The sequence below is a fragment of the Tursiops truncatus genome, chromosome 6 (genome assembly GCF_011762595.2).
Source record: "Tursiops truncatus isolate mTurTru1 chromosome 6, mTurTru1.mat.Y, whole genome shotgun sequence".
Classification (NCBI taxonomy): domain Eukaryota; kingdom Metazoa; phylum Chordata; class Mammalia; order Artiodactyla; family Delphinidae; genus Tursiops; species Tursiops truncatus.
Genome location: NC_047039.1, coordinates 59,981,096 through 60,002,819, shown reverse-complemented (window position 1 = coordinate 60,002,819; position 21,724 = coordinate 59,981,096). Strand labels below are relative to the sequence as shown.

The following is a 21,724-nucleotide window of genomic DNA, read 5'->3' as shown; positions in this document are numbered from 1 at the left end:
TGGCCGCTGAGCCTGCGCGTCCGGAGCCTGTGCTCTGCAACGGGAGAGGCCACAACAGTGAGAGGCCCACGTACCGCAAAAAAAAAAAAAAGAATGCCAGTTTGTGCAATTTGGGGCAAGTTGCTGTTTGATGAGAGGAAAGCAAAAGTGAATATGGGGAGGCTCATCCTTTTGTTTCTCCCTCTCCCCGTTTTTGTCATTTTATGTTAAACCCTTAACTGGAATTTAGTATGTATTAGGCACTGGAGACGCCAAAGCAAATTCAACCTGGTCACTGCCTTCAAAGATTTGCAGGATGGTAGGAGGAAAAACTCCAGTCAGAAGAGAATTATGATGTGAATCACTCAAGCAACAGAAAACCCCCGAACTATTTATACTGTGAAATCTGTTATCCAGGGTGGTCCGAATACCACTTTCTCAAGAATTAAAACATTGTACAAAAGAAAGTTTGCTGACTACCTGCCAAAATAAGGCACTTCACATGTGCCATTTTGTCTAGTTTTCCCCACAATGCTGACAGGTAGATGTTATCTTCGACCTTTACAGATAAAGAGGCTGAGACTCATAGAGTTTAAATGGCATGATCAAGATCAAAGGGCTCATAATCCTGATATAGTCAAAATTTGAACCCAGGTTCATCTGTCACTAAATCCCAAGCTCTTTCCATACCACGTTTTATGTGGAAACAACCACTCAAATAGCATATTCTTAGAAGCCATCCCCAAATATAAGTGGATGTTTTGACTGATTAAATGAATGGATTAATGAAGTAAGCTCTACTGAACATAATTTGATCTAATCTTCTGTCACAATTCAGAAGCTACTTCGAGATCTTACACTCAGTCTTAATGACTAACCACTCATTAATAATGGAAGCAGCATAATTTTGTACAATTTATCACAATTTATTCATGCATACACTACTTTCATTAGTTTTGCCATGTTTGACTACTCTTTGTGCTATTGTTTTTATAGAATTATCTAAATCAACTGAGCTTTTATTTTTTGAACAAAACAATCTACCCTTGTGGTAAATGGAAAACCAGTATCACTGGTACAGGTAAATAGAGGATATGAGCAAAAATAAATGCAATGAAAGTAAAGTGATGCTATTAAATTCTACCCAGATAATAATATCTGCCTGAGAGCTTCTTGTTTTATTAAAAGGAAAAATAAGGCTTCCCTGGTGGCGCAGTGGTTAAGAATCCACCTGACAAGGCAGGGGACACTGGTTTGAGCCCTGGCCTGGGAAGATCACACATGCTGCGGAGCAACTAAGCCCGTGTGCCACAACTACTGAGCCTGCGCTCTAGAGCCTGCGAGCCACAACTACTGAAGCCCACGCACCTAGAGCCCATGCTCTGCAACAAGAGATGCCACCACAGTGAGCAACCCATGCACCGCATTGAAGAGTAGCACCCGCTCGCCACAACTAGAGAAAGCCCATGCACAGCAACGAAGACCCAAAGCAGCCAAAAATAAATAAATAAAATAAAATAAAAAGAAAAATAACCATTGTTAGAGACGTGAGAGTCTAGTTGCAAATTATATGTAATTTGAAGGATTGGAATAGAATTGAAGAGGGAATAAATTCCTCTCCGAATAATCCAACTCCCTTTGGGCCTTGATTCTGCCGTATCTAAAATCATTTTGCATACTTCTAGAAGTATGTGCCTCACGTTTTGGGAAATACTGTTTCAAAGACTACAGATTTTGAAGTCAACCATCTGACTAGCTCAGAATTTTAACTTTACTAACTGTACATCCTGGATCAAACCTCTTTGACCCAGTTTCCTCAACTATAAAACAGTAATGATAATACATGTTTCATGCTTGTATTTTCAGTATTAAATGACATAGGTTTTTTAAAAAACATTTATTTATTTAGCTGCTCCGGGTCTTAGTTGCGGCACTCGGGATCTTCGTTGCTGCATGCGGGATCTTAGTTGAGACATGCAGGGTCGAACCCAGGCCCCCTGCCTTGGGAACGTGGAGTCTTAACCACTGGACCACAAGGGAAGTCCCAATGATATAGTTATAAAGAGCCTAGAACAGTGGCTGGCACATAGTAGGTATACACTAAGTATTAGTTCCATTCTTTCCTCTTATTGACAGAAAAGACGCTTCTACAGTAGACTTGTATGATATGATGGTTAAGAGCGCTTGAACTTAACAATACCTGGGTCTGATCCTGGCTGTGCAATGTTAGGCAAGTTGCTTAACCTTTCTGTGTCTCAGTTTCATTTTCTAAAAAGAAGATAGCTCTACGTCACTGGCTTCCTGGGGGGACTAAAAGAGATCATGTGTTAGCAGAGGCCTAACACCTAGTAAGAACTCAATGGGTGGTAGTTATTATTACTATCACTGGTGAGAGGAGGTAAAATTTGGCAGATAATGATGTAATTTGACCCATATGAAGAAAATGAGCCTGGATAATAGGGGGTAGGAAGGCAGTCAGCTGCACAGGTGAGGAGTGTTGAGAGGTGAGAACTACCTCAGAGCAGATCAAGAATTCTACTCTTTCCCAGAATGGATGGGGGTAAAGGAGAGAAAGGAACCTTCACAAATGCCCAGATAATGACAGGTATCTCTTGGGAAACGGGGGTGGGATAGGTCTCCTCAGGTCCCACTCTGTACAGAACTGAAATGTGAAGGCAGACAATCTGAGAATGCCTTATTTTCTGTTCAGCTTTATTCACAGTGACGGTCCCAAAGGAAATGTACACGGTAGACTACGGTGGCAATGTGACCTTGGAGTGTGATTTTGACACCGGAGGTCATGTGGAACTCGGAGATTTAAAAGCCAGTTTGCAAAAGGTGGAAAATGATACAACCTTGCTCAGTGAAAGAGCCATTTTGCTGGAGGAGCAGCTGCCCCTGGGGAAGGCCTTGTTCCACATCCCCCAAGTCCAAGTGAGAGATGCAGGGCAGTACCGCTGCCTGATCATCTATGGGATCGCCTGGGACTACAAGTACCTGACTCTGAAAGTCAAAGGTGAGTAGTTTCAGGGACTGGAATACATGGAGGCATCTCTCCAACACAAGACCTGCATTAGCTGCAAGTAACAAGCTCAAACCAAAACTAGGAGGATGGCTATAAAGAGACAGAGATACCTCAGAGAAAACAAAAGCACCTGCTCAGAAATATTTTTTGATATCTGAATATAAAGCAGTGGAGGTTAGGGTAAATAGGGGTAGAGGGAATAAAACTGGTCTAGAGAAAGACAGGAAAATGAGTCCCTGAAAGGTGGGAGAGTACCAAAGATAAGTTTTGCCTAGTTCACAGGAACAATACTGACTTGATATTAAACTACTCTTTCAGAGTCCAGAGTTTTTTAAACCATGATTTGCCACTCATTAACAGATTAAAATATTAGTTTAATGAGTAGCAACCAGGTGGGTGTTTTTTACCAATAAAATGAATGAACCGAATGAATAGAATAGAATATATCAGGGCATCACATAGTAGGGATTAGTGTTGTTTTGTGAAACACAAATTATTTCAGAGGGGTGTGTGTGTGTGTGTGTGTGTGTGTGTGTGTGTGTGTGTGTGTGTGCGCGCGCGCGCGTGCATGTGCGTGCGCACGCACGTGTGTGTGCATCTTGGCTCGTGGTGTGATAATTTTTTTCTCACTCTGGGTCATAGTCTAAAAAGTTTGGAAAATGCTACTCTAGTCCCAGCCTAATCTATTGCACATGAAACAGCTGAAGTCCAGAGAACTGAAATGGGTAGCTTGAGGGAGCCAGTGAATCAATAGCTGTCCCCATTCCTCTGGGTTGAGGGCTCTCTCCACCACAACACGAGCCAAGAACCTAAATCTGAAGAGAATCTTCAAGTTCTTGTTTGTTCTGGGAAAGGTCATTTGAGGAAAGACATATAACAACTGTAGAAGAATAGATTTGACTCTGTTCATTGGCTTATGTTTTTCAGCCTTCGCTGACTGGTCTGAGTTAAACTATGCCAGTTTTTCTCTGTCCCCTCCCTATTCCACACATTACACTCAGAGGATATGTTCTGTCTTCTGGAGGGTCTGTGGAGTTTGGTCCCTAAAGACCATTGACCTTGACAGCAGTGGGGTGACTTTATGATCTGGTATAAAGAAGGACAAACTAGAATAATTAGACACGAGGTTGAATGTTGTTTTCACCTGACCTTGGGCAGGTTATTTCACCTCTCTTAATCTAGCATTTTTCTTATTTGTAAAAGAATAGCAATAGTAGCATCTACCACATAGGATTATTGTAAAAATTAAAAGAGATAATGAACACAAAGAGCTGAGTATGGTGCTTGGCATATGGTGAGTGCCCAGAGGTTTGGATCAAAGACCCTCAATTACTGCAGGGATGGTGCCCTCTTACATCTCAACTAATAGTGAGTCATCAGGAAAGCCCTTAGCTGGATGTAACTGCCTTCTATCTTTATTGCATTTCCTACAAACAGGCATCAACTGGGAGGAACTCCAGAGCATTGAAGTTAGTCTGAGTTCAGTCAACTGGAAGAGAGAGGGCTCTACATCCTCACAATCCCCTAGTGTACTTGGGTATCTGCACCCCTAAATCACTGCCCCATGTTTGTTGATCTCTATTTGAGTGTTATAATGCACCTAGGGTCTTTGGGCAATTTGGTACCAGTCCCCCTCTTTCTTGCTCGGGCTGAGGGATGTCCCTCATCCATGGGAGGGCACTCTGCCTGCTTCCTCATCTAGACCAGGGATGAATCAGGTGAGGAACAGATTTATTCCTCAAACCTTAATTAATTAATTAGTTAATTAATTCCTTAAGCCCTTAATGATCTTCCAGCTAGAGTATATGGGATCACAAAGACTTTCTATGAGATGCATAGCATAGGCGGTTTTAGGAAATTAGTTTCTAGATCTTCATCTTCCCCAAGTACTTGTTCCCCAAATTGAGTGTGCCTGAGATTATGCCTTCCAGGCAAGGCTCTTGGGGTTCTCCTAAAATGCTTCCTCTTTTATTTTTGCTTTACCCACTTCATAAAAAGCCTCCCTTTCACCCATCATGAATACAGTGCATTGCCCTGAGGTATAAAATCCTCCATAGTGATAAACAAAAGAATGATTGGAAATATTGATACCATACCAAATTGTAATGACTAACAAATCCTTCTGCAAACCAGGAGGTATCAAATTCTGTTTTCAACAAAATTGAAGGAGGGCCTAATAGAGTTAACAGCTGATAATAAAAAAATAAAGTAATTTTTTGTCATATAAATCATAAGGCTTTCAAAGAATGAAATGATATTACTATAACTGAACTTCTTCCATTCCCACCTATTTATTCATATGAGCAAGATTCCTTAGCCCTTATAGCTACAAAAAATGAAAAATAGAAATAGAATTGATGCTGAACCTTGTCTCATTCCAACCATAAGTCATATGCATCCTCAGATTCATGAACAGATTGAAAAAGAGAGCCCCATCCATCCCATTAAAAGATACATTTCCAGTAAACTTTTTTATGTTTAATAATTATCAATATTCATAATATTTTATGTTTTGATTTTACATGTACTGATAATAATGGAAATTAGATTTCAATGCAGAAGAAAACTTTGAACACTTAAAGCCTCATGGTCACAAGAAAAATAATTTAATTTCAATAGCTATACATGTTTTGTTGTTGCAAAGAAACAAAAGGATAATCACCAAAAGAGTGTTCAAACATGTTGCATTAGAATAAAATTCTGCAGAAGTGGAATGGGAACTGATATTCGAGGAATAAAAAGAAACAATGTAAAGTTCTGACCATTAGGGAAGAATTTTTATATGTATTTTTCAATGGATGGTGGTGTGTATGAAAGACACCTTCTTTGATCTCTAGGTGACATTGGATGCATTTGTAAAGAGTGAAATAATTGCCTTACTAAAAATATGTGTTTATAACGGTCTAAACATCGTATATTTTTCCAATATAGAAACCTATGATATATTCTAAGAATGAACTTAATAAATGTGAGAAGGAGCACACTGCATCACGATTGTTTTAGGAGAAATGCAAACAAACAAACAAAAAAAGATTGAAGACCAGCACATAAGGATATTCTACCCAGATGAGGGGTGTCTGAAGGAAGCAGGGGAGATCTAGGACTCCAGTTAGGGTGCGCTTACATAGAACAAGACTAGAGGAAGGATGTGCTTTGTCCTTAAAATGCCTAAGTTTTGGCATACACCTTGAAAATAGGTTTATAGCATTTTATTTGTTGTCTGGGCAACAGTTCATATTAAATATAGTGAAAAGAGAATTGATTTCATAAGGACAGGGAAAAAAATTGCTAGGTAGCATGGCTAGAGAGTCTAGAAGAGACAATAACAGAAGGCTGCAGTTTGTGAAAGGCCAGGTTGCAACCCCAAGGCAATTAGAAATCTGTCGGAAGAAGGCCAGGGAGCACGACTGAAGAAAAGGGTACAGAGGCCCTGAGAAGCCAGGGATTGAGCCCACAGGTTGAGAACTGGCCTGAGCAAGGATCCCAGATAGACACAGAGCAGGTACTAAGAAAAGAAGGGCCAAACCAGCCTGAAGGCGTGAGCAGGCTGAGGCTTACAGACGTACTTTAAATCAACAAAAAGGCCCAAGATAGATAGAGTACAACTTCAACAAGTGGAGGAAGGTGGCAGCATAGTTTCCGTTTCCGCAAGAGAAATGGCCTTCACCCTAAAAGGGGAAGTCAGATGGCAGAGGGCATAGGGAGGAGAACAGCCCGAGAGAAGCAACTCGGTAGTGAAATGATGTCTGTACATTTAGCCTCTAGGCCCAGAGAAAGCATTTGCTAAAAAAACTTACTAATGGGGCTAAATCTGCTCTCAGTGTCTTTTCTCCCTTGGGGAAACTGAAGGGAATAAGGAAACCCTGAGTTAAGAAAACAATATCCTGAATTTTGAAGGGGAGAAAGCTCCTGGGAATTACAAACTGTTTAACCTGATGTTCCTCCCCAGGCCATTTAACAGACCAATTGAGAGCCATCCTAAAAGATTTCTTTCAGTGACTACAAGAAACCTGTCAGGATTCTCTAAGATTAATGCATGTAAAACTACATTTTTTCACCTTAGTTAGGGTCATTATGATGATAAAGTAGATGATACTATGTGCAGTAGTAAAGATAATATAGTAGTAAAACATATAGTAAAGATAATAAAGCTTATCTTTATTTCAGAAATGCTAGAGTTGCCAGTAACATTTGAATTATAGAGACAACTGGGATAATAGAAACCATTTAAACCAATGGAAATTGAAACCAGAAAATAGTAATTCTTTTGATGGAACAGACTGAGAAGCCAAATGGGGACTAGGGAGGCAAATCACCAGTTAGCAAAAGCAGGAAGCTGCTACCACACTGCTGGGATGGAGGAACAGGGGGAAGGCAGGGTTAATGGCCCAGGGGTGGAACCCAAGTGGGCCTGTCCAGTGGTATCTGGAGCCAGGGAAGAGCTGTGGCTGCTGCTAGAGAGGCCTTATAGCATAGAGTATGGGGGAGAAACACTCATTCTCCTTCCTCCTGCTAACTCTCACATCTTCCCGAATGCCTGCTGTTGGCTGTCACGAGCCTGGGATACACAGCCTGCAGGAGTCAGCCTTCCCGCCGTATAGAGCAGAAACTGAGGGATTGATCTAAGGGCAAACAGGCCCAGGACCCACACAGCACACACCTTGTGCATAAAATGGTAAAACATGGGATGAATAATAGTGTAGTTGACTGGATCTATAACCGACTGAACAAGTAGTAGTTGTTGACTAAGGGGCAACAAAGGTCTTGGGTCAACCTGGAGACCATCTCCAAGTGATAAGGCGTCTGTTATAGCCAACCTAGCTGGGCAGTAGATCACTCAACAAAATCGATCTTACGACCTTAGGCTGCTTTAAAACCCTGTGTTGGGCCTGAAGTGTACTCAGCACATAGGAAATAATTAGTCACACTACACTTTGTGCTGCTTAGATAATATCTGGAATATAGGTCATGTTACACTGGCAAAAACAAAGTGTATCCGAAGAGTGCTATCTGGAACTGGGGCTGAAAATTATGTCCTGTGAGATATGGTTGAAGGAAGTAGGCATGTTTTACCTAAGAGATGGAAAGACTATACGGGGTCTTGCCAGTGATCTTCAGATATCTGAAGGGTTTTGTCACATAAAAGAGATAATAATAATTGACAGTACTAACTGACTATTTAATAAGTTCTAGGTACCTAACTCATTTAATCATCCTCACACCCCTGTTAAGGATAAGTATTATCATACCTGTTTTACAAATGAGAAAACTGAGGCTTGACAGGTCACGTAACCACCACTTGGCTTAAGCCTAGTCAAACCTTTCCGACTCTGAAGCCCATGTTCTTAACTACTATGCTTACCATATGTTGTTTTGCTAAACGAGACAAGTACCAATGGGTTGAAGCTACCATGAGGCAAAATTTGACTTGGCGTAAGGATGATCCTCCCAATGAAAGTTTAACTTTCTTATTGTCTAATTGTGGCAATGACTGCTTCTGGAAGTAAGAGTTTCCATTCACAGATGTGTTTAACCAAAAGTTAGTTATCTAGCAGGTTACTAATATCAAGAAGAAAAGTATTATTAAAGATAAAAAGGGGCATTTCATGATGATAGAAAAAATCAGTTCAACAGGAAAATGTAACAATCCTAAACGTGTATACATCTAACCATATAGCTTCAAAATATATAAAACAAAAATTGACAGACCTAAAAGGAGAAATAAACAAATCCATAATTATATTTGGAGATTTCAACTCATCTCTGTTATAACTGGTAGAACACACAAAAAAGAAAATAGAAGAGTAGAACAACACAATTAGCCATCTTGATCTAATTGACATATATAAAATTTATACCCAACAACTGCAGAATACACATTGTTTCCAAGTGCATGTGAAACATTCATCAAGATAGTTATCTAGCAAAGCTGCTGGAAAAGATACTTCTCGTTGAGCAGGAAGTTGGACTAATCAAATTTTAAGATCACTTCCACCTCTGAAATTCCAAAATTTACTCATCTTTTCCTAAGAATGTCACCCTCAGTCCAGCTTCCCCACTGTGTATTGCTGATAATGATGTCTTTTCAGCCATTTCCCTAATAAGAAAGAGGCTGTGGAGACATCTTTAATATTACATAAATGTAGGGTGTGTGCTCCTGTCCCTCCCCCAAACCTTGCTCATTCTTTTTTAAAAATTTTAGTTTTCAAACTGAAGTATAGTTGATTTACAATGTTGTGTTAGTGTGTACAACAAAGTGTTTCAGATATATATATGTGTTCTTTTTCATATTCTTTTCCATTATAGGTTATTACAAGATATTGAATATAGTTCCCTGTGCTATACAGTATATCTTTGTTGTTCATCTGTTTTATATACGGTAGTGTGTATCTGTTAATCCCAGACTCCTAAGTTATCCCTCTCCCCCATTCCCCTTTGGTAACCATAAGTTTGTTTTCTATGTCTATGAATCTGTTTCTGTTTTGTAAATAAGTTCATTTGTATCAGTTTTTTGGATTCCACATATTTGTCTTTCTCTGTCTGACTTACTTCACTTAGTATGATAATCTCTAGGTCCATCCATGTTGCTGCAAATGGTATTATTTCATTCTTTTTAATGGCTGAGTTATATTCCATTGTATGTATGTACCATACAATGGAATCTTCTTTACCAATTCATCTGTCAGTGGACATTTACGTTGCTTCCATGTGTTGGGTATTGTAAATAGTGCTGCTCTGAACATTGGGGTGCATGTATCTTTTCAAATTAGAGTTTTCATCTTTTCTGGATATGTGTCCAGGAGTGGGATTGCAGGATCATATGGTAACTCTATTTTTAGTTTTTTAAGGAACCCCCATACTATTCTCCATAGTGGCTGTACCAATTTACATTCATGCCAGCAGTGTAGGAGGGTTCCCTTTTCTCCACACCCTCTTCAGCATTTATTATTTACAGACTTTTTGATGATGGCCATTCTGACTGGTGTGAGGTGATAATCTCATTATAGTTTTGATTTGCATTTCTCTAATAATTAGCGATGTTGAGTGTATTTTCATGTGCCTGTTGGCCATCTGTATGTCTTCTTTGGAAAAATGTCTATTTAGGTCTTCTGCCCACTTTTTGATTGGGTTGTTTGTTTCTTTGATATTGAGCTCTATGAGCTGTTTGTATATTTTGGAAATCAGTCCCTGTCAGTCGCATCGTTTCTCGCCGATTCTTTTAGTTGAACATCTCTCCCATCTCTTCCCTTATTTATATATCCCAAGTCAAAGCCTCAGCCCAGATCCTGATTCATGGCCCTCTTACCTCTGAAATCACCTACCAACTCAGCAACCAAGACCAGCATCTTGTCCTGAGCTACCTTGCTGGAGCAGGCCAAGCCCTCACCTGTAACACACTACTCCTATGAATCCATTTATTCTACTCTATGCCCCTCCAAAGCCCCAGAGCTTACAGAAATAATCTACAACAGAATAGGATTAAATGATTATAAGAGGACATCGAATGAAGGGACAATAAGTGTAGATAAAATAACATAAAATTAGATAAAGTGAGTACTCAAAATGCATGCTTCAGATACTGATGGATTGCTAGAGATAGACCAAAATTGGCTCCAAGGAGACTAATGAGTCTAACTACTTCAAGACCTTCAGTAGCCTGCTTCAGAACCTAATTCTTCTTATCTTCTTCTACTTCTGGGTACTTTGAAGTCCCCCTGGGAAACATATCTCTCTTCCCATGTATGTTGCTTCATCCCTAGACTTTTGTGATTACATAGAGAATCGTCCTCTTGTGATGATCCCAGTGCAGAATTCAGAATACTGTACCCATGAAGGACATGAGTTCAAAGCTCCCCAACCACCCCATATTCCAGCTGTTTCCTTATTTATTACTGGAATATGAAATTTTCCTACCTCCTAAGGTCCTTGGGTGGTTTAAGCAAGATAAGGTATATTAAGAGGATGGAGTCAATAGTTAGAGCTACTCACCCCTGCTCCTCTTTAAGTTCTTGACTAAGTGAGCTGTACCCGGAGGAATCAGTAGCCAAATGGAAATGAACTCCATTTTTTTAAATTAACAACTGGATGAGCACATAATCTTTCCCTTTCCCCTCTCCCCACTTTGGAGATTCTCTGATAATTTGCACTGGAGAACATGACTCAGAATAGTGAATTCTTGTTTCTTGCTCCCTTGTCTTAAACTGAGTCCAGGTTTGCACATCAGTCCCTGAAGTTATCCATCCAAACTCATAGATAAGAAAATCTGCCCCACCCACCCAGTCACAAGCAGAAGCTGGAATACTGTGGGTGCGGGAAGATGTGAGAGATTTTTGAGGCAGGCAGGCCAGCAGGCCAGGGCAACTACTCTTAATGGCATGGAAAGAACTTCAAGAGAAGGCCACAGGTTATAAGCAGCACTTCAAGACACAGTCACCTTGCTCTCCAGTGACCCGTGACTCAGTGAGTGACTTTGGCTGTAACTAATCAAATTAGCAACTCATAACACAGAGACACACAAGGGAGGTTCTCAAAAAGCAAAAATTGTGGAGAGGGAAATGAATCTTCCTTTCACCTCCACAGAATGTAAAAGCACAGGGCATGAACTCAGCACCGAGAAAACACTTAGTAAATCATACATATTTGATATTTTCCACATGGCTGTTAGCATTATTTTAATATAAAATCACCTTTCACAGTTTGTGCTCATTTATACTCCTCCCAAAAATTTAACAAAAAAATGTTTCATCATATCTGTGCCATATATACATCTTTACTTCAAAGATTGTATTGAAATTCTTTCTTAAAGAAGTATTTCCTACCTGATGAGAGCTAGTGCTCACTCCCTCTTCCTTTCACCAAAAATCAGCAGGTTACTTTTTACACTCCCTGGTATCTGCGTACGTGGTTAATATTTATTTTTAGCTATCATCTAAGATAACTGGACAATTTGTCCTTGTGTCTTCCTGGTGCTCTCAATGTCACTTGTGTCTATTTTAGATCTCAGTTTTCTAGAGGGCAGGGAGACATATCTGATCAATTCATTCAGCATCCACTGCACAGAAGGGTGTGTGTGTGTGTGTGTGTGTGTGTGTGTGTGTGTGTGTGTTAGGGAGAAGTATAAATGTACTCAGTTCTTGACTATTTATAGGCAGAATCTAAGTCTTTAAAAATAATAATAGCATTTATCAAGTGCTTACTGTGTTCCTACCCTTTTCTGAGCACTTACATGTATTAACTCATTCATCTTCAAAGTGTTGCCAGAGGTGTTCCAGGTCTTTGCTCAAAAGCCATCAACCCCCATCTTTAGCAGGAATGACATAAATCTTTAAGTTAAAGTGTCCAGAGATAAGAAAGGAAGCTACAAACAAAAACAAAAAAACCAAACCCAGAGGACCTTCGAGATGGTGGAGGAGTAACATGTGAAGATCACCTTCCCCCCAAAAATATATCTAAAATACATCTACATGTGGAACAACTCCTACAGAGCACCTACTGAATGCTGGCAGAAGACCTCAGACTTGCCAAAAGGCAAGAAACTCCCCATGTAACTGACCGTGTGGCTGACAGGGTCTTGGTGCTCCTACCGGCTGTTAGGCTAGAACCTCTGAGGTGGGAGAGCCGAGTTCAGGACATTGGACCACCAGAGACCTCCCAGCCCCGTGTAATATCAATCAGCGAGAGCTTTCCCAGAGATCTCCATCTCAATGCTAAGACCCAGCTCCACTCAACGACCAGCAAGCTCCAGTGCTTGACACCACAAGCCAAACAACTAGCAAGACAGGGACACAACCCCACCCATTAGCAGAGAGGCTGCCTAAAATCATAATAAGTTCACAGACACCCCAAAACACACCACCAGATGTGGTCCTGCCCACCAGAAAGACAAGATCCAGCCTCATCCACCAGAACACAGGCACCAGTCCCCTCCATCGGGAAGCCTACACAACCCACTGAACCAACCTTACCCACTGGGGGCAGACACCAAAAACAACAGGAACTATGAACTTGCAACCTGTGAAAAGGAGACCCCAAACACAGTAAGTTAAGCAAAATGAGAAGACAGAGAAATATGCAGCAGATGAAGGAGCAAGGTAAAATCCCACCTGACCAAACAAATGAAGAGGAAATAGGCAGTCTACCTGAAAAAGAATTCAGAATAATGATAGTAAAGATGATCCAAAATCTTGGAAATAGAATGGAGAAAATAAAATAAACGTTAAACAAGGACCTAGAAGAACTAAAGAGTAAACAAACAATGATGAACAGCACAATAAATGAAATTAAAAACTCTCTAGAGGGACTTCCCTGGTGACGCAGTGGATGAGACTCCATGCTCCCAATGCAGGGTGCCTGCGTTCGATCCCTGGTCAGGGAACTAGATCCCACATGCATGCTGCAACTAAGAGTTCTCATGCCACAACTAAGGAGGCTGCCTGCCACAACTGGGACCTGGTGCAACCAAATAAATAAATAAATATATTTTTTAAAAAAACAACTCTCTAGAAGGAATCAAAAGCAGAATAACTGAGGCAGAAGAATGGATAAGTGACCTGGAAGATAGAAGAGTGGAAATAACTACTGCAGAGCAAAATAAAGAAAAAGGAATGAAAAGAATTGAGGACAGTCTCAGAGACATGTGGGACAACAGTAAACACACCAACATTCAAATTATAGGGATCCCAGGAGAAAAAGAATAAAAGGGTCTGAGAAAATATGTGAAGAGATTACAGTTGAAAACTTCCCTAACATGGGAGGGGAAATAGTCAGTCAAGTCCAGGAAGTTCAGAGAGTCCCATACAGGATAAATCGAAGGAGAAACACGCCAAGACACATATTACTCAAACGATCAAAAATTAAATACAAAGAAAAAATATTGAAAGTAGCAAGGGAAAAGCAACAAATAACATCCAAGGGAATCCCCATAAGATTAACAGCTGATCTTTCAGCAGAAACTCTGCAAGCTTAAAGGGAGTGGCAGGACATATTTAAAGTGATGAAAAGAAAAAACCTACAACCAAGATTACTCTACCCAGCAAGGATCTCATTCAAATTCGATGGAGAAATTAAAACCTTTACAGACAAGCAAAAGCTTAAGAAAATTCAGCACCACCAAACCTGCTTTACAACAAATGCTAAAGGAACTTCTCTAGGCAAGAAACACAAGAGAAGGAAAAGACCTACAATAACAAACCCAAAACAATTAAGAAAATGGTAATAGGAACATACATATTGATAACTACCTTAAATGTAATGGATTAAATGCACCAACCAAAAGACATAGATGGGCTGAATGGTTACAAAAACAAGACCCGTATATATGCTGTCTACAAGAGACCTACTTCAGACCTAGGTACACATACAGATTGAAAGTGAGGGGATGGAAAAAGATATTCCATGAAAGTGGAAATCAAAAGAAAGCTGGAGTAGCAATTCTCATATCAGACAAAATAGACTTTCAAATAAAGACTATTACAAGAGACAAAGAAGGACACTAGAGAATTATCAAGGGATCAATCCAGAAAGAAGATATAACAATTGTAAATATTTATGCACCCAACATAGGAGCACCTCAGTACATAAGGAAAATGCTCACAACCATAAAGGGGTAAATTGACATGACAATAATAATAATAGGGGATTTTGGCACCCCACTTTCACCAATGGACAGATCAATCAAAATGAAAATAAATAATGAAACACAAGCTTTAAATGATACATTAAACAACATGGACTTAATAGATATTTATAGGACATTCCATCCAAAAACAACAGAATACACTATCTTCTCTAGTGCTCCTGGAACATTCTCCAGGATAGATCATATCTTGAGGCACAAATCAAGCCTTGGTACATTTAAGAAAATTGAAATTGTATCAAGTATCTTTTCTGACCACAATGCTATGAGACTAGATATCAATTACAGGAAAAGATCTGTAAAAAATACAAACACATGGAGGCTAAACAATACACTACTAAATAACCAAGAGATCACTGAAGAAATCAAAGAGGAAATCAAAAAATACCTAGAAACAAATGACAATGAACACACGACAACCCAAAACCTGGGATGCAGCAAAAACAGTTCTAAGAGGGAAGTTTATAGCAATACAATCCTACCTCAAGAAACAAGAAACATCTCAAATAAACAACCTAACCTTACACCTAAAGCAATTAGAGAAAGAAGAACAAAAAACCTCAAAGTTAGCAGAAGGAAAGAAACCATAAAGATCAGATCAGAAATAAATGAAAAAGAAATGATGAAAATGACAGCAAAAATCAATAAAACTAAAAGGTAGTTCTTTGAGAAGATAAACAAAGTTGATAAACCATTAGCCAGACTCATCAAGAAAAAAAGGGAGAAGACTCAAATCAACAGAATTAGAAATGAAAAAGGAGAAGTAACAACTGACACTGCAGAAATACAAAAGATCATGAGAGATTACTACAAGCAACTCTATGCCAATAAAATGGACAACCTGGAAGAAATGAACAAGTTCTTGGAAAAGCACAACGTTCCGAGACTGAATCAGGAAGAAATAGAAAATATTAACAGACCCATCACAAGCACTGCAATTGAAACTGTGATTAAAAATCTTCCAACAAACAAAAGCCCAGGACCAGACAGCTTCACAGGCGAATTCTATCAAACATTTAGAGAAGAGCTAACACCTATCCTTCTCAAACTCTTCCAAACTATAGTAGAGGGAGGAACACTCCCAAACTCATTCTACAAGGCCACAATCACCCTGATACCAAAACCAGACAAAGATGTCACACACACAGAAAAAACTACAGGACAGCGTCACTGATGAACATAGATGCAAAAATACTCAACAAAATACTAGCAAACAGAATGCAACAGCACATTAAAAGGATCATACACCATGATCAAGTGGGGTTTATCCCAGGAATGCAAGGATTCTTCAATATACATAAATCAATCATTGTGATACACCATATTTACAAATTGAAGGATAAAAATCATATGATCATCTCAATTGATGCAGAAAAAGCTTTTGACAAAATTCAACACCCATTTAAGAAAAAAACTCTCCAGAAAGTAGGCATAGAGGGAACCTACCTCAACATAATAAAGGCCATATATGACAAACCCACAGCCAACATCGTTCTCAATGGTGAAAAACTGAAACCATTTCCTCTAAGATCAGGAACAAGACAAGGTTGTCTGCTCTCACCACTATTATTCAACATAGTTTTGGAAGTTTTAACCACAGCAATCAGAGAAGAGAAAGAAATAAAAAGAATCCAAATCGGAAAAGAAGAAGTAAAACAGTCACTGTTTGCAGATGACATGATAGTATACATAGAGAATCCTAAAGATGCTACCAGAAAACTACTAGAGCTAATCAATGAATTTGGTAAAGTAGCAGGATACAAAATTAATGAACAGAAATCTCTTGCATTCCTATACACTAATGATGGAAAATCTGAAAGAGAAATTAAGGAAACACTCCCATTTACCATTGCAACAAAATGAATAAAATACCTAGGAATAAATCTACCTAAGGAGACAAAAGACCTGTAAGCAGAAAACTGTAAGACACTGATTAAAGAAATTAAAGGTGATACAAACAATGGAAAGATATACCATGTTCTTGGATTGGAAGAATCAGCATTGTGAAAATGACTATACTACTCAAAGCAATCTACAGATTCAGTGCAATCCCTATCAAACTACCACTGGCATTTTTCACAGAACTAGAACAAATATTTCACAATTTGTATGGAAACACAAAAGACCCCAAAAAGCAAAAGCAATCTTGAGAAAGAAAAATGGAGCTGGAGGAATCAGGTGCCTGTTCTTCAGACTATACTACAAAGCTACAGTAATCAAGACAGTATGGTACTGGCACAAAAACAGAAATATAGATCAAAAAACAGGATAGAAAACCCAGAGATAAACCCACGCACCTAGGGTCAACTAATCTATGACAAAGGAGGCAAGGATGTACAATGGAGAAAAGACAGCCTCTTCAATAAGTTGTGCTGGGAAAACTGGACAGCTATATGTAAAAGAACGAAATTAGAACACTCCCTAACACCATACACAAAAATAAGCTCAAAATGGATTAAAGACCTAAATGTAAGGCCAGACACTATAAAACTCTTAGAGGAAAACATAGGAAGAACACTATTTGACATAAATCACAGCAAGATCCTTTTTGACCCACCTCCTAGAGAAATGGAAATAAAAACAAAAATAAACAAATGGGACCTAAGGAAACTTAAAAGCTTTTGCACAGAAAAGGAAACCATAAACCAGATGAAAAGACAATCCTCAGAATGGGAGAGAATATTTGCAAACGAAGTAACTGACAAAGGATCAATTTCCAAAATATACAAGCAGCTCATGCAGCTCAATATCAAATAAACAAACAACCCAATCCAAAAATGGGCAGAAGACCTAAATAGACATTTCTCCAAAGAAGATATACAGATTGCCACAAACCCATGAAAGGATGCTCAACATCACTAATCATTAGAGAAATGCAAATCAAAACTACAATGAGGTATCACCTCACACCAGTCAGAATGGCCATCATCAAAAAATCCAGAAACAATAAATGCTGGAGAGGATGTGGAGAAAAGGGAACCCTCTTGCACTGTTGGTGGTAATGTAAATTGGTACAGCCACTGTGGAGAACAGTATGGAGGTTCCTTAAAAAACTAAAAATAGAACTACCATATGACCCAGCAATCCCACTACTGGGCATATACCCTGAGAAAACCATAATTCAAAAAGAGTCATGTACCAAAATGTTCATTGCAGCTTTATTTACAATAGCCAGGAGATGGAAACAACCTAAGTATCCATCATCGGATGAATGGATAAAGAAGATGTGGCACATATATACAATGGAATATTACTCAGCCATAAAAGGAAACGAAATTGAATTATTTGTAGTGAGGTGGATGGACCTAGAATCTGTCATACAGGGTGAAGTAAGTCAAAAAGAGAAAGACAAATACTGTACGCTAGCACATATATATGGAATCTAAAGAAAAAATTGTTCTGAAGAACCTAGGGACTGGACAGGACTAAAGACACAGATGCAGAGAATGGACTTGAGGACACGGGGAGGGAAAAGGGTAAGCTGGGACGAAGTGAGAGAGTGGCATTGACATATAGCCACTACCAAATGTAAAATAGATAGCTAGTGGGAAGAAGCCACATAGCACAGGGAGACCAGCTAGGTGCTTTTTGTCCACCTAGAGGGGTGGGATAGGGAGGATGGGAGGGAGATGCAAGAAGGAGGGGATATGGGGATGTAAGTATAGGTAAGTATAGGTAGAGCTGATTCACTTTGTTATACAGCAGAAACTAACACAGCAATGTAAAGCAATTATATTCCAATAAAGGTGTTAAAAAAATGAAAAAACAAACCCAGATGGAACCATCTGGGACCAAGATGGCAATGAATCTGACCTCCAACAGATTTCTAGCTCCTTATTTTTTCTCCTCCTAATCTTAAAGAGGACAGAGGAAAGGAGGACATGGAAAGAAAATTTTCTCCTGAAGATGTTAGAAAAAGTACTAAATAAAGTGAGATGTGGGGGTTATCTAGTGATTTAGTTTATCCAGCCTCTCTTTTCTCCAATCCCCAATTGTAAGATAATTTACATTAATACAGGATGCCACAGATTGTGGTAGCGTAAAGCACCATTGAGATTTGGAATCAAACCTCGAGTGTTCATAAATTGGCTCCACCAGTTAAAAGCCCTGTGCCTCTGAGTGAAATCTCGACCTCTCTAGCCTCAATTACCTTCAACAAAAGTTGGGTATATTAACAATGCTGTTTTGATGTATTGTAAAAATTAAATAATTCAATGTATGTAAAATAGCATGATATCTGGGACACAGGAAATGTTTAACAAGTTAAAACTATTAGTACTTAATATTGATAATGATAATTTTACTTCACGTGGCATTGAGTACAGAGATCCACGGGAATCAGAAAAGAGAGACTTATTTCTTTTTCTTCTTCTCTTATCCAGCTTCCTACAAGAAAATAAACACTCGCAACCTTAAGGTCCCAGGGACAGATGAGGTAGAGCTCACCTGCCAGGCTGTAGGCTATCCCCTGGCAGAAGTGTCCTGGCCAAATATCAGTGTTCCTACCAACACCAGCCACACCAAGACCTCTGAAGGCCTCTACCAGGTCACTAGTGTTCTGCGCCTAAAGCCACACCCTGGCAGGAATTTCAGCTGTGTGTTCTGGAATGCCAATATGAAGGAACTCACTTCGGCCATCATTGACCAAGGTAAGAGCTGCCTAGCTTACCAGTCAGGGTTCAGGCAAGAAATGGATGACACATTCAGAATGAGTAATCTGAGGACAGTGTAATAAAGGGACTATTTATGAAGGTGGGATTAGAATTTAGAGAAAGTACTAAAGGTAGTGCAGGACACCTGGGGCTTCAAAGGTCGGGGAGCAACTACCACCCTGGAGAGGCTACTGGAACCTGGAGGAGGGAGCTGTGGCCTCCGGTACAGGGATGCTGCCACCTGCATCAACTCCAAAGAGCAGAAGCTGATGAATGGATACCACAACCTCGTTCTCCTCCCACCCTCCAGTCTCCTGCTGGTGTTTCCCATTAGCAGAGCCCAGGTGGAATTCCACTGACATGTTCATAAAGTCAACCTCTCAGATCTCAGAACTGAGTGTTGGAGTGGAGAGAATGGATCCAGAGAGGAAACTGAAAACACCCAGCATAAAGGCTCATCATTGTGATTCAGGCACAGTACTACGAGTCAGCAGTATGAATGTTACTTTGCTGACTTTGCTGCCAGCCAAGTGGTTTTAGGGTTTTCCAGGAAAACTGACCTCTTAAAATAATCATTTAGAGGCTTCACTGGCTATGCTGAATCCCATACTTTAGAATTTCGTGCACCAGCAAAATTTCTGACAATTTTGGTAGTCGGACAATTCTTTTATCTGCCAAGAACATTCATTTGCCAAATAAGAGAGTTAACATCTAGTGTCATAATCATTTCATAAGAGACAGGTCATTTTATCACCAGAGACATAAGTTTCCTATTGCTCCACAAACATCATGGGCTTAACCTCACTCTTTTGGAGGTCAGAAATCTGAAAACGGCTTCACTGGTCTCAAATCAAGGTGTTGACAGGATTGCACAGGCTCTGAGAATTCATTTTCCTGATTTTTCTGCCTTCTGGAGGCCACCTGTATTCCTTGGCTCGTGGACCTTTCCTACAGCCTTCAACACCAGCAATTGCATTACTCAGATCTCTGCCTCTGTCATCACATCTCTTTCTTTAACTCTCTTGCCTTTTAAGGGCCACCTTTTCCAACTTTTAAGGACCCTGTGATTACATTAGATGCCTCCCCGCAATACATACCTCAACCTGATAATTTAGGATAATTTTCACATTTCAAGGTCCTTAATATAATCACATCTGCAAAATCTTTCTGCTGTGTAGGATAACTCATTCACAGGTTTCAGAACATGGACATGTTTGAGGTGAGTCATTATTCTGCTATCATACCAATAAAGGATATAATCTCCAAGTAAAGAACAGCCCCTAGTTATGATAAATTTGACTTTATAGAAGATTTGCTATGTTGTCATTATATTTCACTATTTGCCCTTTACCTTAGTTAGATAAAACAGAGCCTATGTTAAGGACTTGTGTGGCATGCAGGTATTTAGGTGATGACCCCAGGGAGCAGAAGTGAGAGGTTTAGGAAATCAAGACAGGAAAGAAGGAAAAGCAAATAGAAGGGCGCATTACCAAAGTTGTTGGTGTGGACAATAGAAGCTTAAGTACTCAAGGACCACCTGAGAAGTGCATAGATCATCTCCTAAGATGTTTACTCAAAGGGCTTCAGGTGGAAGAACTAATCAATCTGCTTTTACCCCCAGTGGTTAACAGTTGTCCCCAGGAGCGTTAACTGCCTTCTACTGTGAGCTATGCATGCATGTGGGCTGAGTGAGCTCCCCACAGCATCTATAGCATCAAAGTCATTCCAGGGCAGAAAGCAATGTATCCACTTGAGGTGAATCACTGACCATGAAGTGAGTCAAGGCCCACCCTGAATTCTACCCAGACTGTGGCTGAAATCAGGGGTGAAGCTGAGAGGAAATGAGACAGGACTACAACAGTCTATCCCTTGTGCTGCTCAAATCCCTCCATTCATGCCCTACATTAAGTCCACTGTCTCCGAGGCTTCAGGCAGGGAAGTAGCTACAATCTCTGCACAAGATGCACATACGAGAGTTCATGGAACAAGTTACAGCTTCTACTGCTGCAACTGATCCCAAGCCGTAAGTGATGTTTGTCATTTCTCTCATCCACCATACATTCTAGATTTCCCTCGCTCAGCATTTCAGATGGAATAGTTTGTTTGCCTGGAAGATGAAGAGAAATAGGGGTTGGGGGTGACTCAGACTTTCAACCCTGAGAGACATGAGCCCGTGGTCACCTTGCCCTTAGCAGACTGAAGTTGTTGCAATTGCCTTTTCATTGCTATTACTGGGTATGGAAGTAACAAGACTCAGAGAATCAGTGGATCCCTGAGTTCCAGACATAGTCTTCCTTGCCTCCATTATGTAGCAGCATTTGAGTTCTTCCTGGTAATCAAGATTGATTACTCTACCAGTGCAATGATTCTTTTCTTTGCCTGCTGGTCTGACAGTGGGTAGAGCTCAAGCTGACTAGGCATTATCTAGATGCA

General features: G+C 39.9%; 1 protein-coding gene across 10 annotated transcripts in view; it reads left to right on the top strand.

Moving 5' to 3' along the window:
- Positions 1–21,724, top strand: part of PDCD1LG2 (programmed cell death 1 ligand 2) — a 95,196-nt gene that overhangs the window by 19,192 nt on the left and 54,280 nt on the right. For 8 of the 10 annotated variants that reach the window (XM_073806135.1, XM_019934807.3, XM_073806137.1 and 5 more), the window contains exons 3-4: positions 2,690–2,995; positions 19,022–19,288. In XM_073806135.1, coding sequence (XP_073662236.1) covers positions 2,690–2,995; positions 19,022–19,288 — 573 coding nt within the window. The remainder of the gene's footprint in view (positions 1–2,689; positions 2,996–19,021; positions 19,289–21,724) is intronic. The other 2 variants (XM_073806139.1, XM_073806138.1) reach the window with 2 other exon arrangements.